Below are 24,227 nucleotides of genomic sequence, written 5' to 3' on the forward strand. Positions count from 1 at the left end.
TTGGGCCTCTCCTTTACCTTTTTCCCCAGTTGATTTGTGTTGCTGCAACCTGAATCAAGAGAAGCAGGGTGTGCAAACCAGGTACAAATACACTGCTACCTCGATATAATGCTGTCCTTACCGCATTATAGGTGAAACTGCGTTATAGCGAACTTGCTTTGATCCACTGGAGTGCACAGCCCCACCCCCCTGGAGGGCTGTTTTACCGCATTATATCCGAATTCATGTTGTATCGGTTCGCGTTATATCAGAGTAGCAGTGTATCAGCAATTGCTCTTCTTGGAAATGAGAACTTTCCCTTTTTATGATCCTGTAACAGGCTCCAGGTTCCCCGTGGATCTTCCACTTACCTATTGAGAGCCCAATTTGCAGGATTAAACAGGTCTAGCAGTTTCTCTGCTGGACCTCAGGTGCTGCTTCATTCAGCTCTTGTGTACTTCATCATGTAATACTCTGGAGCATTTCTGACTGGGGAAAAACCAGACAACTGGAAATATGAAAGCAGTAGCATCCAGGTCCCTTAGAAAAAAAGCTGCTGGATTCAGAGATGTGTTCCTCAATGGCAGTGCCCCTGTATGGGAGGAAAACAAAGGCCATTTGCTTCATGTTGCAGAGAGAGCAGAGGTCCTTTGGAGATCACAGCATAATCTTAGTTAGGCAACCATATTTTTATTATCAGAGGGGTAGCCGTGTTAGTCTGGTTCTGTAGAAGCAGCAAAGAATCCTGTGGCACCTTATAGACTAACAGACGTTTTGCAGCATGAGCTTTCGTGGGTGAATACCAAGAAGTGGGTATTCACCCACGAAAGCTCATGCTGCAAAACGTCTGTTAGTCTATAAGGTGCCACAGGATTCTTTGCTGCTTCTACATATTTTTATTAGGGCTGTCAATTAATCGCAATTAACTCACACGACTAACTCAAAAAAATCACAGTTTTAATCACACTATTAAAAATAGAATGCCAATTTAAATTTATTAAATATTTTGTATGTTTTTCTACATTTTCATATATATTGTATTCTGTGTTGTAATTGAAATCAAAGTGTCTATTTTATTACAAATATTTGCACTGCAAAAGTGATAAAAGAAATAGTAGTTTTCAATTTACCTCATACAAATACTGTGGTGCAATCTGTTGTGAAGTGCAACTTACAAATGTAGATTTGTTTGTTTGTTACATAATTGCAGTCAAAAACATCAGCATGGACGCAAGTCCCCTGGAATGATGGTTGAAGCATGAAGGGACATATGAATCTTTAGCGCATTTGGCATGTAAATATCTTGTGATGTTGGCTACAACAGTGCCATACAAACGCCTGTTCTCGCTTTCAGGTGACATTGTAACAAGAAGCGGGCAGCATTATCTCCTAAAAATGTAAACAGACTTGTTTGTCTGAGCGATTGGCTGAACAAGAAGTAGAACCTAGAAAGTCCACTTAGTCCTAAAGTTTTACATTAAGGTGATAAGTAACAGTCAAACAGTCAAAAACAAATCGTGTCAAACCAACCTGATAGCTTTCTTTGACAGGGTAACAAGCCTTGTGGATGGGGGGGTGGAGGGGAAGATGTAGATGTGGTATATTTTTAGTAAAGCTTTTGATACTGTCTCGCATGACCTCATTAACAAACTAGGGAAATGCAACCTAGATGGAGCTACTATAAGGTGGGTGCAAAACTGGTTGGAAAACCATTCCCAGCGAGTAGTTATCAGTGATTCACAGTCATGCTGGAGGGGCATAACAAGTGGGGTTCCGCAGGGATCAGTTCTGGGTCTGGATTGTTTAATATCTTCATCGGCGATTTAGATAATGGCATATAGATTACACTTACAAAGTTTGCGGAAGATACCAAGCTGGGCGGGGTTGCAAGTGCTTTGGAGGATAGGAAGAAGTGGACTGTAACCCACGAAAGCTTATGCTCAAATAAATTTGTTAGTCTCTAAGGTGCCACAAGTACTCCTCTTCTTTTCGAGGATTTAAATTGAAAATGATCATGACAAACTGGAGAAATGGTCTGAAATAAATAAGATGAAATTCAATAAGGACAAATGCAAAGTACTCCGTTCGGGAAGCAACAATCAGTTGCACACATACAAAATGGGAAATGACTGCCTAGGAAGGGATCTGGAAGTCATAGTGGACCACAAGCTAAATGAGTCAACAGTGTAGCACTGTTGCAAAAAAAAAAAAGCAAACATCATTCTGGAATGTATTAGCAGAAGTGTTGTAAGCAAGACACGAGAAGTAATTCTTCCGCTCTACTCTGCTCTGATTAGGCCTCAACTGGACTATTGTGTCCCATTCTGGGCTCCACATTTCAGGAAGGATGTAGACAAATTGTAGAGAGTCCAGAGAAGAGCAACAAAAATGATTAAAGGTCTAGAAAACATGACCTATGAGGGAAGATTGAAAAAATTAGGCTTGTTTAATATGGAAAAGAGAAGACTGAGAGGGGACAGGATAACAGTTTTCAAGTATGTAAAAGGTTGTTATGAGGAGGAGGAAGAAAAATTGTTTTTCTTAACCTCTGAGGATAGGACAAGAAGCAATGGGCTTAAATTGCAGCAAGGGAGGTTTAGGTTGGACATTAAGAAAAACCTCTTAACTATCAGGGTGGTTAAGCACTGGAATAAATTGCCTAGGGAGACTGTGGAATCTCCATCATTGGAGCTTTTTAAGAGCAGGTTAGACAAACACCTGTCAGGAATGGTCTGCTATGAGTGCAGGGGACTGGACTAGATAGATTGAGGTCCCCTACAGTTCTATGATTATTTTATTTTTAAATGCAGGGTTTTTGTACATTACTCTACATTTGTAAGTTCAGCTTTCATGCTAAGAGGTTTCACTACGGTACTTATATTAGATTAATTGAAAAATACTATTTTGCTTGTTTTTATACAGTGCAAATATTTGTAATAAAAAATAAACATGAAGTGAGCACTGTACACTTTGTATACTGTGTTATAACTGAAATCAATATATTTGAAAATGTAAAAAACATCCAAAAATATTTAAATAAATGGTATTCTATTATTGTTTAACAGTGCAATTAATCACGATTAATATTTTTAATCGCTTGACAGCCCTAATTTTTATAATAAAAAAAGATTAAAACATTTGGCCATGACTAGTAAAGGCATAGTCAGCTGCATTGTTCAGATGAACTGCATAGGGCCACCCATATGGAAATTTCTACTCCAATGTTTTATGCTGTGCTGAACAACACTTTCACCATCCCACTAGTTATGCTGTAAATGGGCATGAATGACTTAGCCTACAATGTGTATTCACCTGGTCTCTCTCTATATATCACCAAGCTAGTATGTCAGATACAATATCTAAGTACTTATGTATTGGGTAATTTTATAAGGTATTTTACATTATAGCTTGTTTGGAGCAATATTTCTTTTACCTCCAAACTAATTCACACCCTAATATTTTTACTCTTGTGCAGAATATTTTGGTAATGTTCAAAAGTAATCAATTAAGAAATGGAGTTAAATTAAACCTAAAGGACAGATTTATTCTGTGGTGTTATCACAAGGATTTTTTTTTCTGTAATGTACTGTGTTTTAATCTGTTCGATCTTGTGTTGTCCATCAGATTGTTGTTAAGGAAGCTATGACTTAGAGAAGGTTCTTGTTTTACATCATTGCACCTACAAAGGAGAAATGATTTTTACTTTTGCCTGGGTTAAATGTAGGTAATTTTTAAAACTATTTTACAGTGATGGCAGTGTAAGCCAGTCGCAGGATGACAGTATTGTTGGAACAAGGCAGTGCAGACACAGTTTGGCCATAATGCCTATCCCTGGAACACTCTCATCAAGTAGTCCTGATCTGTTGCAGCCTACAACCAGCATGCTGGATTTTACTAATCCTTCAGGTAAAATAATATGTCTCTCTATGTTGTATATGTGTAATGAACTCTGCAACCCACCGGAGCACTTAGTCTGAGAATATATTAGTTGATGTTGCAAGGTCTATTTCCAAATCAATATACAGAGATTCTGAATGTTTACATATTTTAGTGAAACGTAATTTACAAAACTACATTTTTATTTACTGGTTCTTAGCATTTATATAGTGTTTACAATGACATTGCCACAGTGAATAAAGGCTCCACAGTGTGTTTACTTTTAAGCTTTATTTGCAACTTTTACTGAATGTACCAATTTTGGGGGAAACAATACCTTCTACTAGCACTAAACCTGTCAGCTGTACTCACCTATTCATGCCATGGCCCTGTCAGGTCCCAAACTGGAGAGAAACAACAAAACCCCCCAAAGAGCCTCACCTCTTAAGCCTTCATGCCAGGTCTCCTTTGCCGTAACTTGAGAGCTCGCTCTTCTCTCCAAGCAAAAGCAGAACCTGCCATCTCAAGTGCCTGCCATTTTGAGAGCTCTACCACTATTTCAGTGAGAGTGGCTTGGCTTTGTCTGCTCCCTCACCACTTCTTTACCATCTCCTCCCAACGCCTGTGCCCCTCCTACCGTAGCTTCTGTTCATGTGCAGTCCATGAAAAAACACTCTGAAAGCATATCGGGTAAGGGTAGGACCTGTATGGTACCGAGCTAGTGCTGTTGGTCCCACACCTTGATGAGCATTTCATTCATTCAAATATATTTTTGAAAAACAAAAATAAAACTTTTCAGTTTTATTACCTATGCCTCTCTGTTGCTGCTGCTATAGGAATGGAGTGGCTGCAGGAGGCAAATGTTGATCATATGCAGCTGCTGGTAAACATGTCAAGCCAGAATCACGTGTTTCCTTATTCTATATGTAAATTCTAAGCATAATTATACATTCATTAATCTGCCTTTTGGCTAAGATTTTATAAATTTAACTTAACTTTATCTTCATAACTTCTCTTGTAAAATAGATGTGCACATATATCTTATACATAAATATCCATGACAAATCACTTTCCTTCTTGCTGCAAATGCATTGTTTTTCTATATGTAAAAACACTTTTCTAAAAATCTTGATTTAACGTTGGTGTAGGATTTTCCATAGTCATTAGCTGTGGCCAGTTAATCGTTCTTAACCAGTATCCAGTTTAATAGTATGCGTGTGCAAAGTCATTTTTGAATGTAAGGAAGTATAAAATAGCTTTTTGGCAGATCAGCATATTACATTCATTTGACTATTGATGATTATTGTAATCTGTAGATTTTATGTTTACATAAATGGATTTATTTTTGTTTTTGCTGCCTGCAGCTGTTGGTTTTTACTGTAAGTATCCTGAGTTCTGGCAGCCTAATCTTCTTTGTATTGCATGTCTTGTATGTCGAAATGAACATAGTTTTTAATTGCCAATATTTGTTTACAATTTTTTATTTGCATCATAAACTTTAGGATTAGGATTATTGTTGTTTATTGGACATTTGCACACCCAATAACCCATTTTTAACTAAACCAACTATTTATTTTATGGGGGAGGTGGTGTGGCTTAGTGGGTATAGCACTGAACTGAGACTCAGGAGACATGGATTCTATTTCACTAGCCTGCTGGTTGATCGTGGGCAAGTCACTTCCCCACACCATGCCTCAGTTTCCTCATCTGTAAAATGGGAATAATGCGACTGACCTCCTCTGTAAAGCACTTGAAGATCTACTGATGAAAAGTGCTATATAAGGGCTATCTGGTGGTGGTATGTTTGATTTTTTTTTTTTTTTGGTAATAAAACTTTTTGCTTGCCAACTTGAATGTCCACTGTTTTTTCCCTACAAATTGAATCATGAATGGGAAAATAGATTTTTTAAAATACTATTTACATCTAAACAAAAACAAACAGAAAAATCAGCAACAGAACCCAAACCAAAGTAATTGGTATTGGTATGTCTCTCTTTGTGACTGGTAAAATAAAGTAATAAAATTTTTTAAAATGTGCATTCCTATTTATAGGTTCTAACGCATGTATTTTGTAGATTTTAACAGGTATATCAAGATAAGTTTCTTGGTAAATTTTCAAAATTGCATCAAAATTGTTTGCTTTAAACATTGAATTTGTATTTTTACATCAAATACTGTTCATAAGAATCAGACATTATAATGCTTGTTTATTCAGTACAGACAGATTGTTTTGTAAGGTTTCATTACTCCTCTGAGGGTTATCAATAGATGGCCCTTTGTTGGTTTCTGATTCTTCTTATCAATGTAGACACTTTTTTTCCATAATAAAATATTTACCCTGTTTGTTCTCAGCTTTTCCACTTCAAATTAATACTTACATACAAATTATTTTTACTTTTATCTAACAGTTCTTTCTAAGTACCCTCCCCCACCCATATGGGAGATCTAAACTTTAGTTGTCCACCATTCATTAATATGACTGAGGCGGCTTTTACTATACAAATAGATAGACCCATAGTGAAGAAGTTGGTAGAATCACAGTTTTTGTTCACCAGGTTGTTTAGGTCCGCATTTTCTCAATACCTTGTTTCGTCCCCTCTTCAACTCAGTTACAGCTGCTGCGAGACTACTTTTTCTTCCAACTGGGAAAGGCTGCTGGTAGCAAATCATAAATTACTATTCTTTTTCCTTGGAAAAAGAGACTTCAGCTTGAACGGACCCTTAGAATATGTGCTATCTATTCATGCTAAACTATTTATTTGACCTTGAATTTACCAGCGACATACTGTGTAACTTTCCCAGACCTGAGGAAGAGCTCTGTGTTGCTCAAAAGCTTGTCTGTCTCACCATCAGAAGTTGGTTCAATAAAAGACATTATCTCACCCATCTTGTTTCGCTAGTGTCCTGGTACTGACACAGCTGCAAGAACACTGCATCCTGTGAAAGTAATTAACTTTTCTTAATTATGGAAAAAACAGGATGGATTTTTAGAAAAAAGAGAACAAATATTGAGAATTTACTTTTTATCTAGACCTAAGTGTTTTCCACCCCATCTGACAGATGAATACTTTATCCTTTCAAGGGAAGTATCAGTTTTGCATTTTAAAGATGTTTTTCTTTAAATTTAGATATTCCAGATCAAGTTATAAGAGTTTTCAAAGCAGATCAACAAAGCTGTTACATTATAATAAGCAAAGACACTACTGCAAAAGAAGTTGTGAGTCATGCAGCGCACGAATTCAACTTGATAGGAGCCCCAGAAACCTACTCTCTCTGTGAGGTGTCTGTTAGTCCTGAGGGAGTCATCAAACAGAGAAGGCTTCCAGATCAGTTCTCCAAATTAGCAGACAGAATCCAGCTCAATGGAAGGTAAAATTGTACTTGTTTTGTTTTGTTTTGTTTGACTTTGTCTTTAAAAGTGAAGCAGAACAGTGTCTCTATTAAAACTGGAGAAGAAAGTCTAGAATTGTCTCCTATATTACTGAGAATTGCTCAAGATGTAAGCATTTATTTCAGTGTACACAAATATTCTGACAGAATTGCTGCCCTAGGCTATGTGCAAATAAGATGAATTATTTTAAACTGTAATTATAGTGTTTCTACTTGCTGTGCTTATTTGACCTGTCTGCTCTTTTCCTGCTTTTATGGCAGAAAAAAATATTTTATGCATCCACTCAGCATGTAATTATAATCTCAGGCTTTCTTGGAGTGGGGAAGGGAGATCATTTCCACCTGAAGTTGATGAGAACTTATTCCTCGCATTCTGGTACTTATGATCTCTGATGCTGTCCATCTGTAAAATTGTATACTTACACTGAATTCCAGTGCCATTAATCAGCACTAGAAGGAAGGCTTCCTACAGCTGCTAAGTATGTTTTGCTGGGAGGTGAGGGCTAAGGTTTTTCCTCCATAAATGCCAATAGCTCTCAGAACTCTCTTGTCTAGTGTCTCAGGAGTTTGCAAGAAAGCTTTCCTGGCCACTGCAACTTTTTCAGAGCTCTCAAACTGAGTTTAAGTGATGGTCATAAAAAACACTCTCACCGTGGATGTAGGAATGTGAGTTCCCCTACAAATATTTTTAGTCACTGGTATGGTTTTATCCATCACTGTAAAGGAGGAGAGGTTCATGATAAGTGGTAGTTGGATATCTGACTATTAGGAAAGTATGGTATCTGAGTAATACATGGCAGATAAACTTTAGTGTTTAAAAAAGTTTGAAATAGGTTCAGTCACTAGATAACTCAATTCAGAAGGTCAGTGCAAGATATACAATGGTTTACATTAAAAAGGAATAATATATATACTCTAATGATGTTTACCATATTTACCTTCTAATCAAAAGATATGCTAACTTTCTTTTTCCTAAAATGTAATATTACAGCTAGTTGATATTAACTTAAGATACGTGCATCAGCTTTTATGCAAATCATTGTGAGTTGTCTCACAAACGTTAAGGGCTTTAGCACATTGCCTGATGATCTGATCCAGGCCAGAAGATGTGTTAGAAAGTAGAAAATTCTGTTCAATTCTCCTTACAAGGCAATAGAGAATTTATGAAGGAGAGTCATTTCTATATCTGTAAGTGATCTCCTTTGGACCATGAAAGTGATTTTCTTGCATGCCTTTTCATTTCCTGAGTACTGTGTGCTTCATGTACATGTTAATATATTATGCTAATTTTTCCATCAAAAATGGGAAAATACATTTACATCAAGTTTTCAAATATTTCTCAGGATCCAGGGCCATTCAAAATGTTAATTTACTGCTGCATTTGCAAATAGACAAGCTACTGACCTTTTACTGAAGGGCAAGGCTATTCTCTACACTATTGCAGGCTAGTATATAGAAACTAGTGATTAATGAAGAGGAAGAAAATATTAAAATGGCCTCATAGCATATTAAACTTTTTCACTTTGGTAATGACAGCATTGTGCAGTGGGTAGAGTAAGAAGCTGAGAGTTGGAACTCACCTGAGTTCCATTCCCAAATTGCCTCTCACTGTTAGGTGCTAGACATGTCCATTATAGATGACAGATGTACCAACTGGCAAGGTTAAGTGGGGATAATGCTGAGGCATCAAGGGGTGATGTTAAATTTAATTGTATGTAAAGAACATTCAGAATGTCAGAGGAAAGCTGCTCTAAAGTTTATTATAATAATACAATTTACCTTTAGGTATTATCTGAAAAACAATATGGAAACAGAGACATTATGCTCAGATGAGGATGCCCAGGAGCTGCTTAGAGAGAGTCAGATTTCTCTTCTTCAGCTGAGCACCATTGAGGTGGCTACTCAGCTATCAATGAGGGACTTTGAATTATTTCGCAATATTGAGCCTACTGAATACATCGATGACCTCTATAAGATGGACTCCAAAACAGGAAATGCTCACCTGAAACAGTTTGAGGATGTCATTAACCAAGAGACATTCTGGGTTGCCACAGAAATTTTAACAGAGCCCAACCAGCTCAAAAGAATGAAGATTGTTAAGCATTTCATTAAAATTGCCCTACACTGTCGAGAGTGCAAGAACTTCAATTCCATGTTTGCCGTTATAAGGTAAAGTACTATTATTTTGGCAGATATTGATCATCTGAATTTTATATTTTTTACTCATATTAAATTAGAGCTGAATATGATTGTGGCATCAAATGCAATTTTAATAACTTCCATTGTAAGGAAGAAAAGAGAATATTAGTCTGCCAACAACTTGTGGGGGTACAGTATGTTTTAAAACAAATTTTCAAGTTGCACAGCGTACCAGTCTATACAAAAAGGTATAAATTCACTACATTTTTTCCCCCTCCCTTGCCCTCAATTTTTTAAAGTGTTTGTACTGTGGTATTTGTCATTGCTCCTTAACTGTTACCTGTGTATTCTTTGCTGTCCATGAGGATAAGTAAAGGAGAGAGTGTGTTTGGACGAGCCGTGCTCTTGGTTTAGAAACCTTAGAAACCTGCTGAATATTGCTGCTGTTTTCATTGGTTGCTCTGCTTCTCTGATTCCTGAGTACTTTGGGCTTTTGAGTATACTTCCTTTTCACTCATCATTACTTTCTCCCTGCGTATTTGAAAGAAACCAGAGATAAGGCGGTTACATCATTTTTCCCCCCTCACTCTTGTAGACTCTTCCCTAACCCAGTCTCCAGTCTGTCTCATCTTAGTCTGCTAGTTTACATTTTCCTCTGTTCTCTAACCAGTCACTCAGCACCTTTTCTGTTCTCTCTACTTGATATATTTGGGTTCTTTCTTTGCATTTTGGGACTAATTCTGATTTATACCATATGCAACTTCATTGACTTGTATAGGCTGAGCCAAACAAATGTCCTGTTCTCAATTGCCTAGACCCCATCATTTGTCAAAAAGACAATTCTTCACAATACGTCTATCTGGACTAATTTTTCAGCCAATCAACACTAATACTATTTCTGAGAATTATGATATTTGAAGTTTTTTCCACCCTTTAATTCCCTTAGCCTGATTTACGGAACATATGTGATTCTGTTTTATTCGGGGCTATCCATTTGTGAAGCTAATCCTGAAGAGATCTGTACTGTGCATATAGATGTGCAGAAATAGATACCCTCATCGCCATTTCCTAATGCCTAGTTTCTCATGGGTAGGAACTACTCTACCTGACTATATTTTGTCTTCATCAGGCCCTCTAGGATTGAAGTCTTGTTCGAGAAATCAGCCTTTGTTTTTACCCATATTTCTAAGGAAACGTGCCTTTTTTTGGCTGTGCCACAAGTAACCCATTTGCAATTTGGCATGCTGTGTCTGGATAATACCTTCCTTCCCTTAGCATAGTTATTTCTGCATGTGTCTGGAGGGCACATTGTTATGACTGATAGCTTTTGTTTATAAGATTGATCAGATATGCAAATGATTTGGCAATAGTATTTGGGGAAAATTGTGCCGATTTTGTATTTATTTTAAAATTAACCAGTTTTGATGCTTTTTTAGTCTATTTATACAACTGTGTACTTGAGTTAAACAAAATTTCTAACATTTTTTTTATTCCACTAATCACGACAATGGTGAATTACATAACTGCATGATATTAAAATGCACTTCCTTTTATCTTTGATATATAGAGCGGTAATCTTAGACTGAGTTTCCAAATCATTTTGTTCTTTAAAAAAAAAAAACTTATTGTGGGTGATGTTATAAAGTAGTTAATTTTTTCCAATAAAATGTAAATTCATCTTTTCATACAGAGATGTATGAGCTGTTTAAGGTTGCTGAGACAGTAATTACAGAAATTGTTTGCATGGCATCCCATAAATGTTGTACTAAGGGTCGTTATTGAAACTAAAATTGTCATGCATTTCCTAAGGTCCATATAGTCAAATATATGTCCTGCTACTTCAAACCATCCCAATAGTGGCTCACAATATTGCCCCTACTAGTTCTCTATAATAAGTACTCCTATAAAAACTAAATCCTCTCAAAAATTGCTTTAGCACGGGACACCAACCCTTCTCAAGCTTTTCTTCCCTTGTGTATATTATAAATCCTAAGAGCCATCATGAAACCATTCTGGTGCCTTCAGGAGCTTGTAGGACTCAGTGAGGGTCCTCCCTTATCTGCTTTTTTGGTGTGTGTTCAATATATACATCATTTTAAGCTGCTTTTTTCTAAAGGATATAGATTGAGTTTCTGTAACCTTGTAAACTAAGACCTGTAAATCCCTTTATCATGTGGTATTCTTGCTTGTATATTTTTTTGATAATCTCCTTATAGTATGACCAGAATGATATAAATATTTTAAAGTAACTTCATTTGTGCCTTATTTTCCTGCTTAAATCATTTCCTATATTATATTTTTGAATGTATTGCAAAATGACAAGTGTTTTCTACTCTTCTCTGTACTGATCTGCATAGAATACTTTCACTGTGGGAATTTAACCTTTTTGGGTCAGGAATGTCTTTCCGTGTTTAATATTTGTGGGTACTACGAAAGACTAATAATAATGTCCATGTTATGTTAAAAATACCCTTTTCTACAAGAGAGTGGCATTAAACCAGCAGATTAGACTAGTATGAGGATTGATGCAAGATTAGGCTTCATGATCATAACACTTTAATCTGACTGTAAATATAAATTGATATATTTTGTTAGATTTGTTTTTACTCTTTCAATCTGTATCAATATAGATACTGATTCTGTTTTAAGAAAATTAATAATACGGTAAAATGCCACTAGAAATATGTACTTTGTCTTGGGCCAATTATTTTTTAATAAGAGTCGTCAAGTACCAGTACAACCCTGCTTTAAATAAAGAGTACTAAAATATACTGAATATTAATCAACTTATTTGTGCACTATTATTATTATATTATTACTGCAGATACCTCAGTATATACTGATTGAAAGGAATTCTGATTTCACCTGTATATAACATCAGATGCTGAAATATTACTTGGAAGCCTTTTCATTAATAATCTGTGAATCCAAATGCCTTCTACAAGAGAGAGCACGTTAAATGATATTCTTTTCCCTTCTTATCCAGCACTGGAAGCATATGAGTGTCATAAAAATCCTCTAGGGATTGAGCTAATACAAAATTTCAAGTACGCTTCAAAATTAGTAGGCCAGAGATGAAATACCATTACCTACTATTACCTATTATCTGTGCTGCCAAATTAGGGTTAACGGCAAAAGAAACACCTTACTTGTTTTCCTAAATGTAAATTCCTGGGAAAAAATACAGCACTTAGAGGATTAAATTGATTCATTGACTTTATTATTTGACTGTTGCATTGTAATGAAAGGTTTTAAAAAGTTTTATCATGGAAATTCTTATTGCAGTTGGAAAATTATTATCTGTCATGTTTAACCTCTCAAATTGAAAATATTATATTCACATTCAAAGTATTTAATGTGGTAATCATGCTAAGGGGTAAGCATTTTGTGGATGTTATCTTCTCTGCAGGGCTGCCAAATTATCTGTCAAACAAAAAAATCAGTTGTACTGATTTTGACATGTCACGGTCATTAGTTTTTTGTGGGGCTGGAAAATGTCCTGATCACGTATTAAAGGCCAGGTTTAGCTGGGATTGAATGAGCACGCACGGGAAAGGAGTCCGAATGCAAGGAGCCTTTCTCTCAGTTTGTCCCTAGAGTAACGCCAGTTGTGATTGCTATCCTGGGTCTCTTTGAGGCACAACTTCCCCTAAAGAGGCAACAGGAGGAAAGGACCATGACCAACCCTGCACACCAACAGCCGCTGCATCTGGCTGTTACACCAGGGAGCTCATGATGCACCCTCCTAAGGGAGCACAGCAGGTGCATTTCCTCTTTGCATTCCCCTCAAGAAGAAATTGTCTCTTTCAGTCCCAAAGCTTCCTTGTGACTGCCCTGTAGGCAACTCTACCCCCTCACCCAGTGTAGGGCAGTACTTAAGTGCCCTAATCTGCCCCTAAGGATAGTGGATAAGCACAGGGATGATTTTATCGGGGGGCGGAAAAACTCTTCCAAATTTCAGTTGTTATATTTCAAAAGAAAATGAGACATTTATTTTCTGCTGACAAGTAAGTTGATCTTCATTTCTTGCTTTCTGTGGTAGCATAGACAAAATGTAATAAAACAAAAGGATATCTAATCCCTATCATGTCATATTAAAAAGAGGCTTATTTATTTGCTGCCTTTCAGAAAGGACAGTTGTTTTGGTTTCATAGAGCAGTGTCCTGATCAATAACAGCAAATCTTAGTTTAGTGATTTAAGTGCAACATAATCTAATATTGACTGTTCTGTATTGCTAATGTATGCGGTGTAAATGTGAAAATCATAAGTCTTGTTTTGGGTTGCAAATGGAGCAAACCAGTTGTGACTGAGTAGAAAAATAGGGGGTGCAGCTGAATTTAACTGACATACCTACCCAGCTAATAATATGGACAGAGAGCACAATTGGTTGGTTTTGGAACCCAAATCTAATATATACTGAAAGAAACTTCCTATAGAAAGCAGGTGTGTGAGAGAGGATGATGGACAAGCTATCTTTTTTAGTAGCTATAATTTTTTTAAAGTCATTCTACTTAGTATAACTGACCTATTTTTCCTCCCGGGTTTGTTCAGTGTACATATCAAAGCAAGATTTTTCTAACAGCTGGTTGCACTTGTACTACTGGCAATCTGAATATCAAGCTGTGTGTGTTCTGCTTCGTAACCCATGTATAATAAAGATTCTGGAGAATCAGAATTCACAGAATATTTTTGCTGATGCATGAGGCAGAATAGAATGCATCTTGCTGTTCTGAAACTATAAGGATCCATGGTACTGATGAACAAAAGTCATTAATCTAATGACTGTATGATTCTTATGCAACTTTAACTTAGTGGATGGAGATTTTTAATTTGATTTATAAAATGTGCACCTGTCTGTAATTTTTTAAGCATTGTAACATGCACCAAATGAGTCAGATGTAACAATTTTTTTGAAATATCTACCTCTTTCACTAATTTGCATATCAATACTACCCATTATAAAGGCTCCCAATCTGTTCCTTCTAAGATTCTCCCCACTTGTGTTTGTAATGAATGTTCTGCTCATTTCTCTTGCCTTCTTACTGTAACTGTACCTCCTAATCACTTCATTAATTTTTCACCCTTGATATCCTTTCTTTGGTATAGAATCTCACTGTCAAAAAATGGTTGGTTGTTAACTTAGCTGAACACAGGTAATAGATTTGTCTTGGAACTATATTTTTTAATTGGCATACTATGACTATGAAAGTGTTATCATACTCTTCATGTCCCATTTTCAGTGTTCAGGAGAGTGCCCAGCAGTGGCTTATTGGTAACTTATTTGGCTGCAGTGTGGCAAATACCCAGATTTAAAGTTAGTCTTTTAAAAATCCATTTTCCCTTTTTAAAAAAGCCTTCACCATCTTATTAAATGCAATAGTGTCCATTTAACAGCTGATAATGGAAAAAATTATCTTTTACAGTGGGCTAAATCTGGCACCAGTAGCACGACTCAGAGGTACTTGGGAAAAGCTACCAAGCAAGTATGAAAAGCACCTTAGAGACCTTCAAGATCTTTTTGATCCATCTAGAAACATGGCAAAGTACCGCAACATTCTTAGCAGTCAGAGCATGCAGCCTCCAATTATTCCACTGTTTCCTGTTGTCAAGAAGGATATTACATTTCTACATGAAGGTAACTCCCTATGTAGAGACGTAATAAATCAAAACTTAGAATAATATTTTAATCCTTTCTTCTTTTGTGTCCAGTGTTCCAAATTATATGACTCTAAAGAATACGTAATATAATGCATGATGTAGTATCTTCTTGATTAAAATGAAATATAATGAAGAATGCATAACAGAGGAGGCAGATGCTAGACAAAAATTAAAAATTCAGTGGAGATATTAAATATTTAAAAAACTTAATCTTTATCAACTACCTCCAAGGTTATGATAGAAGAGCTTTTGACTGTAGTAAACAATGTTTAGAACACTTCAGATACGTTTCTGTCATAAAAACTCATCATTACAGTATTTGCAGAGTTAGTTTCATGTAGTGACTTGCAGAGGGTTACTTTTGCTTTAAAATATTTCTCTTTATTTAAAACCCTTCCCTTTTTAACAGTTTTCTGTTGTTCATTAGTAAAGGCTAAAGGATTCTAAATATGGCAAGTTTTCAGATCTGTTGCCTCAGAATTGTTTGAACTAATTTAAAAGGGTAAATGTTGTCAGTTTCATATTTGCACCATTTTAACATATGAAAATAAATCTGTGCATAGTCAAATTGTTCCATTTTCCCCCTACTGACAGCTGCCACTTTAGAATTAGATTAACAAGGGCAGAGCGAGCATTCCTATCTACTTTGAGTGGGCCTGACTGGCATCTGTATTCTGCCACTATGCTACTTCCTGGTTTTGACTGATACTTGAATTAAAGGCTTTTGACATCTGCTGAAGGGTGATATTATGGGAGACAAATAACATGTCAGCCTTAGAAAAGTAATGAATATTGCTTATATTTGTTCTACGTATTTCATTGCACAGGAAATGATTCAAAAGTGGATGGCCTGGTAAATTTTGAGAAACTTAGAATGATTGCCAAAGAAATTCGACAAGTCGTCAGAATGACCTCTGCTAACATGGATCCAGCTGTAATGTTCAGACAAAGGTGTGCAATTAAACAAGAAAGTAGGATTAAAGATATCTCTTATACAGTGGGTAGAGTGTGGGTTTTTGTGCATGACCACGTATTTATGTTCCATTATGATTTCATTATCATTAACATTTATCATTAGAGTGAAATCTGTACCAAAGGGGATTTGTAAGATTAAGGAATATATTTTACCATGGTTTTAAAATGGAAATATTCCTGTTTATTTTTCATAATCTGGCTAGCACTTTAGGGTATGTTTGTACAAACACTATTTATTTTATTATGCATCACAGGGAAATATCACTACACCTGCGTACAGCCTGAGTATAATCAGGCTGTGTGCAGATGGAGTGCAGAGTAGAACCACCACCTTCTCCAATCTGGGACAAGACATGAGGCTACTTGTAGTCCATTGGCTGGAAAAGAAGCAGCAGCTATTCCATGTCAGGTGTGCAGGATGTTAGTCTCGAGATCCATGTAAATATACATTCTGTAGGCCTGCCATATTGCATCTGGTCGAATTGACTTATGCTGGAACAGTACAGAGGTCCCCTACCCCCACCTTCTTCACCCATGGTCCCTTTGCGCAGCCCAAGTGTAGGACTTTAGTGTGGTGGCCGCTGCAGCAGCTGAGTCAGGATGATACCCCATACTGAATCAGTAAGAATGTTAGTTAAGGGTATGTCTTCACTAGCAACTGGCTGTGTAGTTGCAGCACCAACGCTGAGAGAGAGCTCTCCCAGCGCTGTAACCCCCCGCCACACACACACACACAATGGGAGCCCTGTTGCCAACGGTGTCTACACTGCCATTCTACAGCGCTGAAACTTGCAGGGTTCGGGGAGGGTGTTTTTTCCACCCCTGAGCAAGAAAGTTGTAGCGCTGTAAAGTGACAGTGTAGACAAGGCCTTTGCCAGAAGGAACCTAACTTGGTATTCAGTTCATATAGTGATTTTTCAGGGCTGGCAGTTTAGAAAAAGCACCATTTTACTTGTAATGTGAGCAAGTTTGGTATGTAATTATTGAGCTACAAATGTGGCATACCACAATGTTGTTTTAGCATAGTCACTTTTCAGAGAAGGATCTTGCTTTCATAGCAGTATAGATTATACAAGCAAAAAGTCCACATTTAAAATGAAATCCGTAAGATATTCATCTGATGAATTATAGCGGCTCATCAGAAACCATTACAGTTATATAGGTAAATCATATATTTACAGATCAGTTCTGTCTAAAAATCTATCTATACTTTAAATGCTTCACAGGAGACAATGAAGTCTAATTGTTACATTGATTGAATGTCAAATAAATAGTTCACCTGTGATATGCCATCTTAAGGGGCACATCAAACAGAGTGCTCTCATAAAATGCTTTGTCTACTATTGTTCTAATTAGCACCTGTGATTAGAAGGGAAAAAGTCTTTCTTTTTTCATTTTATTTATAGTCAGTTTCATTGTTTCTCCTGTATAGTCAATCAGTTTCCTCTGTTATAAAAACTCCAATAAAACATTTTGATTAAAAAGACAAATGAACAAAAAAAATTTAGTGCTCATGCAAATACTTTGACAAGTTAATTACTAATTAGAACAAAGCTTCTAATTCTTCAGAATATATTTGTCAAATAACATATTTTTCCACAAGCAATCAAAATGAAAAACACACAAATTTATAATGATCCCATTTCTTAGTATGTTTCTTATAATTACAATCCTAATGCATTAAATTCCATTAATCTCATAATACTTCCCACAATGTGAATTTTTCTAAAAGATATAAAGGTTTCATTCTGTCTCTCAAAAGTAAATAATAACAGGTAAGCTGTTTGAATTTGATGATGCAACATCGAATATTGATTTTTCATGTTAAATATTTCCTACAAGTTAACTGGAGTTTGGCTTTAAATTTGTAGGTTAAACATAAAAACATGCAATATGTTCTTCTATATTCATTAAAATATTGTATGGAGTTCTCCCCTCCCCCCCCCCAGATTCCATTAAAACCGTATGTTATTCTTTGACAAGAATGTTTGCCTGATAGCATTTTTTCTTTTCTATACTTTCCTGTCTTCATCTTTTTCTTCCTGAATGTCAACTGTGATATTTTTCCTGTGCTTTTCTGTTCAAATACATGCTTCAATGTATATGGCTCTTGCTTACAGGAAGAAGAGGTGGAGGAGTTTGGGGTAAGTGTAGAGATGAATGCAACTAAGATAAACAAAGGTTATGCAACTTTTAACATACTGCATCCTCCTCATTAGTGCATGCATTTGAAATACAGCATGCATTTTATTAACCCTGCAATACATATATTTGGTAAACAGATTTAGAAAAAATCAGGAACAAACACTATTTCCAGTCAGCAGTTGATTTTATGTTCTAGATAAGCTGTTTCAACTTTAGTTTAATGCAGAAAGAGAAACTGTTATCTAATTACAGTGTAATGCAGAGTATTTTTGAAAACAAATAAAATAACTTTTAAAACCTATCTCAAAAGTTCAAACTAGTACTTATTGTTTTATACTGCAACTCTGTATTGGGTTATTGTAATTATAATCCTCGCTAATCTTTGAGTCCAGTTGTAATTCTGAGTTGCGCAATATCTCACATTTTTAACTGTACTTACAAAGGATCAAATCCTGCATTTGGGCACATTCCAAAATCCTCATTGACTTCACTTGGAGTTTTGGTTGTGCAAGGAATGTAGAATAGGGACCAACGTGATGACGATTGAGAGTGCAATATGATTGGTTAATAAATATTCTAACCAATGCCTGCATATTACAATGACTTAATATATTGGAGCTGATTATTGGCATTATTTGGCTTCCTAGAGCCAAATAATCCTTGATCCTAGAGGTTTCCATTAAAGAAAAAAGAACTAAATAGCAAAAGTAAATAAAACTAATAAAAACTAAAAATAAATAAATTTAAATAGGAATTATAATCAACATACCTCTTCTATTATTTCTTTCTCCTGAAGTAGTATGAAGGACAATGTCATAGCTAACACGTTCCAACCCTGGGATTATTGTGAAAACAATTAAAATGAGAATGAGAAAATGTGTATGATTTTTAAAGGGAATTGACTTTTTAAAAACTCTGTATGTACATAAGAAATAAAACCCATAGGTCATTAACGATTAAGTGCAAAGTTGTCTAGTCATCCACCTACACTTCTTCAGGTGGGATTTCCTTATGCAAATCAGCATAGTAAATTCTGCCAATAACGTCTCCCACTCCTTGCAGAGATCTCGGTACCTGTTCATTGGCTGTCCCTCTTTCCATCTCTCTGTATGTGATACTATAGAGAGGAGGTATAGCAGGTGGTGCTGGGACACGAAAGTCTAGTATACTTCAGTGAGGACCTACAGCTGTGAGTTCAGTTCATGCTGAAGCCAGTTTCTTTTCTTTTTGTTTCTTTTATATTTATTTAAAAACCCGTATATGGTCACCCTCACTCCTATGCTAGAAAGCCATTAAGGAGGGGATGGGTGTAAGCATAGACCTTCAAAGGTGATCTGCAAATACTTTTTTTAATTGTTTGTGCCCAGTTCTTCTACTATATGATGCAAAAAGGCAGACTGAAAGCTTATGTGTCTCAGCATTTTTTCCTCCTTTTTTAAGTCGAAGGATGCAAAATCGGATTCTCTAGTTTTGCTAGATTGTTGGGGTCCAAGATGTGGATTGAGACTGCTCATCCTTTAGTTGCAGGGATATTGAGTTGTGAACACAAACATCTTTTCTTTCCTATGTGTATTAAGGTTTGGATTTAAATAGATTTTAAAATTCTGCTTCTGTTAACAAGTCTGACTCCAAATAGCTTCCCGTTTTAATTGCTTGGCTTTTGGTCTTCTATGATGACATAAATCCACTAGTTCACTAGTCATCCATTGCATTCCAGGGTGGACTTGAATCTCTAATGTAAAAAACAGAAGAGGGCAAATACATATTTTTGGCTGCCATCACTCACATTCAAGCAAAAAGGGGCACTAGCTCAATTTTTTCTCTATTTTAGGTCATGTTTAAAACCGTACATGAGATTCTGGAATAGATTCTAATGGGGAAATCTGTTCCCTCACCCCTACTATCCAGGGAGCAGAGTGAAGTTTTCAGGGCTTCACGGTAGCTACCACCAATATAAAGCTCGCTGGAGAGCTTTCATTTGGTACCGTACTGTTAAAATATCAGCGAGCATCATGGTTTATAGCATAATATCTGTAGTCTTCCATTGTTCCTGACCATAATTGATAGATAAGTATCTACTTTAGCATTGAATGTATCCAAATGCTGAGGATTCCACAACTCTTTTGCCGTCTGCATGGCTGTAATAATGATATGTTTTCCATAATTAACCTATATCTTCTTGATGTATTTGAGATGATTATTACTTTGAATTTGACATGTGTGAGTGATTGATCCAAAGATTTATTAAACTCCTTTTTTTATATAGTGGACAGCTCTGTCTCTCCTTCGTTCTTTCCTTAAGTTCAACATGTCCAGTTCTATTAACTTTTCCTAAAATGTAAGGCTTATTTTCCACCTCTTTTACTATTATGGTTACTCTCTTCTGAACACTTCCCTTGGATTTTGTGAAGCATTGTTACTTAGGATCCTGGATCGTTTGGGCTTTTGGCCTTATGCCTTCTTGTATACCTGTGAAATATGTTTATTTCCAAATAATGGTTGCATATCCTGCCACGTGTGATTTCTTTAACAAGTCAATTACCTTTATAAATATGTTTACACAGCATTCACTTTTAAAAGAAAAGTTATACCTGTGAATGCTTTATAAGAATATTCAGGCATCATTTATATGAGTTAAATTTAAAGCTTACTTTAGAACTTACCGTGTAATGCAGCTATCATGATGAACATTTATAAAATATCTTCTCGATTTTAATATTGACCAAGATAGAGTTCTTGGCCATACCTTGACAATAAACAAGAGGTGGATGGCAGTTTGAAACTACTAAGGGATTAATAGAGCCTTTAACCTTTAGGTCAATAGTTCAAAGCTAGCGAAGTTGGATAGTGACCAACAGATGTAACAATGGATGCTTAAGTTAAACTATTTGATGATTTAGCTCTAATTCCTCAAGGAGCAAGTCAATCTAAATAGGCAGCCCTTTTGGCAATTTCAGAGACCAAAGATTAAAGGGACATGGAAGGCTTACGTACTCCTCCATAGACAGGGTATCTCCAAATCAGGGTTTAAGCATATTGATAGGCCAGTAAGAGCAAAGCATGGACTGTCACTGTCCTTCTGTGCCTGCCATTTTGAGAAATAGAAGACTGCAGTTTCCTGCGCTATCAGTCCAGCAAAAAAAAAAAAAAAAGCTTTGTTGTGGGCATTATTTCTAGATGGCAAAACAGAATGAGGAGTGAGCAACATAATGCACTTTGTATATATGAGACTGCTTTTCTGTTTATCACAACTTTACCAATTCTTCAGACATTTTGGAGAGCTTAGTGATAGAGTAGGATAATTCAGTAATAGTTCACCTCTGCAAGAAATTAGGTTTTCAGTCTCAGATAAACATATGCTAAGGACCAAATTACTTAAACCAACTTCAACACTGTTGGTACGTTTGTCTGCCAGCGTAACCCACAATTGAAATGGTAGGGGTTTTGCAGAACAGAACTAAATTAGCAAAGCTGTATAGGCAGCTTACACAGCATTTTGCCTGGTTTTTGCCAGTTCCACAGTTTCACGAGTAATCCTTTCTAGACTCAATATACTCTTGACATTTTACCAAATTACTTTAAGACAAATGTTGTTTTAATGCTATTCATCTCTTTAACTCATTTGCATCAGCATGCACGAGCCCTAACTGAAGTGTGCTGGTATTAATCTGCTTCAGCATATGCTACTATAGCACTTCATTCTTGAAGTGAACCTGAAGTTTACTGATTTGTCTTTTCATTTTGTAGGTCTCTGAGCCAGGGCAGCACAAACTCAAACATGCTTGATGTTCAAGGAGGTGCTCACAAAAAACGTGCTCGACGCAGCTCACTCCTTAATGCCAAGAAGCTGTATGAGGATGCCCAGATGGCCAGGAAGGTGAAGCAGTACCTTTCCAATCTGAATGTGGAAACCGATGAGGAAAAATTCCAGATCATGTCACTTCAATGCGAGCCTGCATATAGCACTTGTAAGTAAAGCAAACTCAGTTCGACAAGGTTGCTGGTGGAGAAGATTACCCTCCTTGCCATACGAACCTGGTTACGTATGCTGTTGTGCTAGAAACATAGCAATATGTTTGCATAGAAGAAGACCCCTTTAAAGGACTGTCACTTCTTGATTATGTACAATATTTTTAAATGATGACCCTACTACCTTCAAATATAAATTTAGGAATGTTTTTAACAAAAAAAAAAAGTCACTGTAGTAAGAAATTTATCTGTCATTGCAGACACTAAAAAAAACCCCTGGCTGATACAGTTTCAGCAACCCAGCATTTGTCTTGATTGCACTTGCACAAGTCTGGAGTGACAGCTCTTATTTTTGACCTTCAGTTGTTAAGTAGTGCGTCATTTAATAAGTCTGCCAAAGAATCCTATTGTACACTTGATCCATTCTTGCTGCACTGTCACTTTACAGAATTAAGGAAGGATAAAAGTAACATTTACCATATGCGCTGCAAGGAAATGAAAAGACACAAAACCAATATAGAAACTAGCCATGGATAAGGAGTAAATAAGCAATTCTTGCATTATGGCTTACAATAAGAGTTGAACAGCAGGGAGGAAGTTATGCCAATATTGCCAGCGTTGACTGATGAGACTGACATGGTTTGACAGTCAAAAATGAAGGGCAGCATTAGGAAAAATCTTGTAAACTAAACTCCTTTGAGACTACCTTACTAAATAAGGTTTAGTCTGATATATATTTTACCCTTATATAGTAAACAGTTCAATAAATTCCTATTTTTTTAAATTAACAATTATAATTGCATGTGGTTTTGATAATTATTTTTGTGAATAAGTTATTGACACCTTAACTAAGGTGAGCTAGTGAGGAAGGAATTGAGACTGTTTGGTAGAAGGAAGAAAAGGTACATATTTGCAGAAATGATCACTTTGCACTTAAATACCGTCTTTCATCTGAGGATTTCAAAGCCCTTTTGATTAATTTAGATAAGCCTCTGAAATTCCTCATGACATAAATAGCATTATGTCCATTTTATAGATGTGTTAACAGAGTACAGAATAAGTGAATGACTTGCCTGACTTGGAGTCATTTGCAGAATGAAGAATAGGACTTGAGAATTTTGATTCCCAGGCTGAATACTTAGCTCTTCTCTTTAGGATCACAGTAATGAAATGGATGATAGATACATCAAGAATTAACTTGCTTGCTAGGAATCCTCCCTGCTCTGTTAACATGATGTGTGATCTTGCCATATTGTTACCCAATATATTGGTTTGTATTCAGATATTTTCCATTTCCAAAGCATTGTTTTCCCCACTTTCACCTCCACAGGCAAGTGTGGTGTACAGACACGTTCCTTTGGTCATCTTGCAAGGTATAGGCTCTTGTTTTTGTGTGTAATTTTTATTCCCCTCTGCTCCCCCCATCCCCAATGAAATTGTTTTGTGGCTACATACTAGAGCGCTCCCAAGGAGGAATAGTATTGATAACAGCAGCAACCCAGGGAAGTCTATGTGGGAGGGATTTGGGTGTTTGAAGGCAGGTTCTGGAATGGAAGGCTCATGGACAACAGGATTGTCTTCTCCGAGTTTAGAGCTGAAGTTTGGCTGGACCTCAGGAAGTCAGTGTTCTGGTACTAGAGCAGTGGTTTTCAGCCTGTGGTCAACCCTGGTGGTCTTTGTCTAAGGCAGTGGTTTTCAAACTTTTTTTCTGGGGACCCAGTTGAAGAAAATTGTTGATGCCCACGTCCCAACGGAGCTGGGGATGTGGGGTTTGGGATGTGGGAGAAGCTCAGGGCTGGGGCAGAGGGTTGCGGTGCAGGGGTGAGAGCTGCGGAGTGGGCCAAGGAAAGAGGGGTTCAGGGTGTGGGAGCGGACTCAGGGCTGGAGCAGAGGGTTGGGGTACGGGGGTGAGGGCTGCAGGGTGGGGCCAAGAATGAGGGGTTCAGGGTGTGGGAGGGGGGTGGGGCAGGGGATTGGGGTGTGGGAGGGGGTCAGGGTTCTGGGCTGGGGTGCGGCCAGGGATGGGGAGTTTGGGGTGCAGGAAGGGATTCCAGATTTGGCGGGGGGCTCAGGGCTGGGGCAGAGGGTTGGGGTA

General features: G+C 36.9%; 1 protein-coding gene across 1 annotated transcript in view; it reads left to right on the forward strand.

Annotated features, from left to right (window-relative positions):
• The window catches only part of RAPGEF6 (Rap guanine nucleotide exchange factor 6), a 235,841-nt gene that overhangs the window by 180,615 nt on the left and 30,999 nt on the right, over positions 1–24,227 (forward strand). Inside the window, exons 18-24 of the mRNA XM_045026507.1 lie at positions 3,728–3,885; positions 6,984–7,224; positions 9,031–9,414; positions 14,809–15,020; positions 15,871–15,994; positions 18,139–18,162; positions 21,911–22,131. Coding sequence (XP_044882442.1) covers positions 3,728–3,885; positions 6,984–7,224; positions 9,031–9,414; positions 14,809–15,020; positions 15,871–15,994; positions 18,139–18,162; positions 21,911–22,131 — 1,364 coding nt within the window. The remainder of the gene's footprint in view (positions 1–3,727; positions 3,886–6,983; positions 7,225–9,030; positions 9,415–14,808; positions 15,021–15,870; positions 15,995–18,138; positions 18,163–21,910; positions 22,132–24,227) is intronic.

Source organism: Mauremys mutica, chromosome 8, assembly GCF_020497125.1.
Source record: "Mauremys mutica isolate MM-2020 ecotype Southern chromosome 8, ASM2049712v1, whole genome shotgun sequence".
NCBI classification, from domain to species: domain Eukaryota; kingdom Metazoa; phylum Chordata; order Testudines; family Geoemydidae; genus Mauremys; species Mauremys mutica.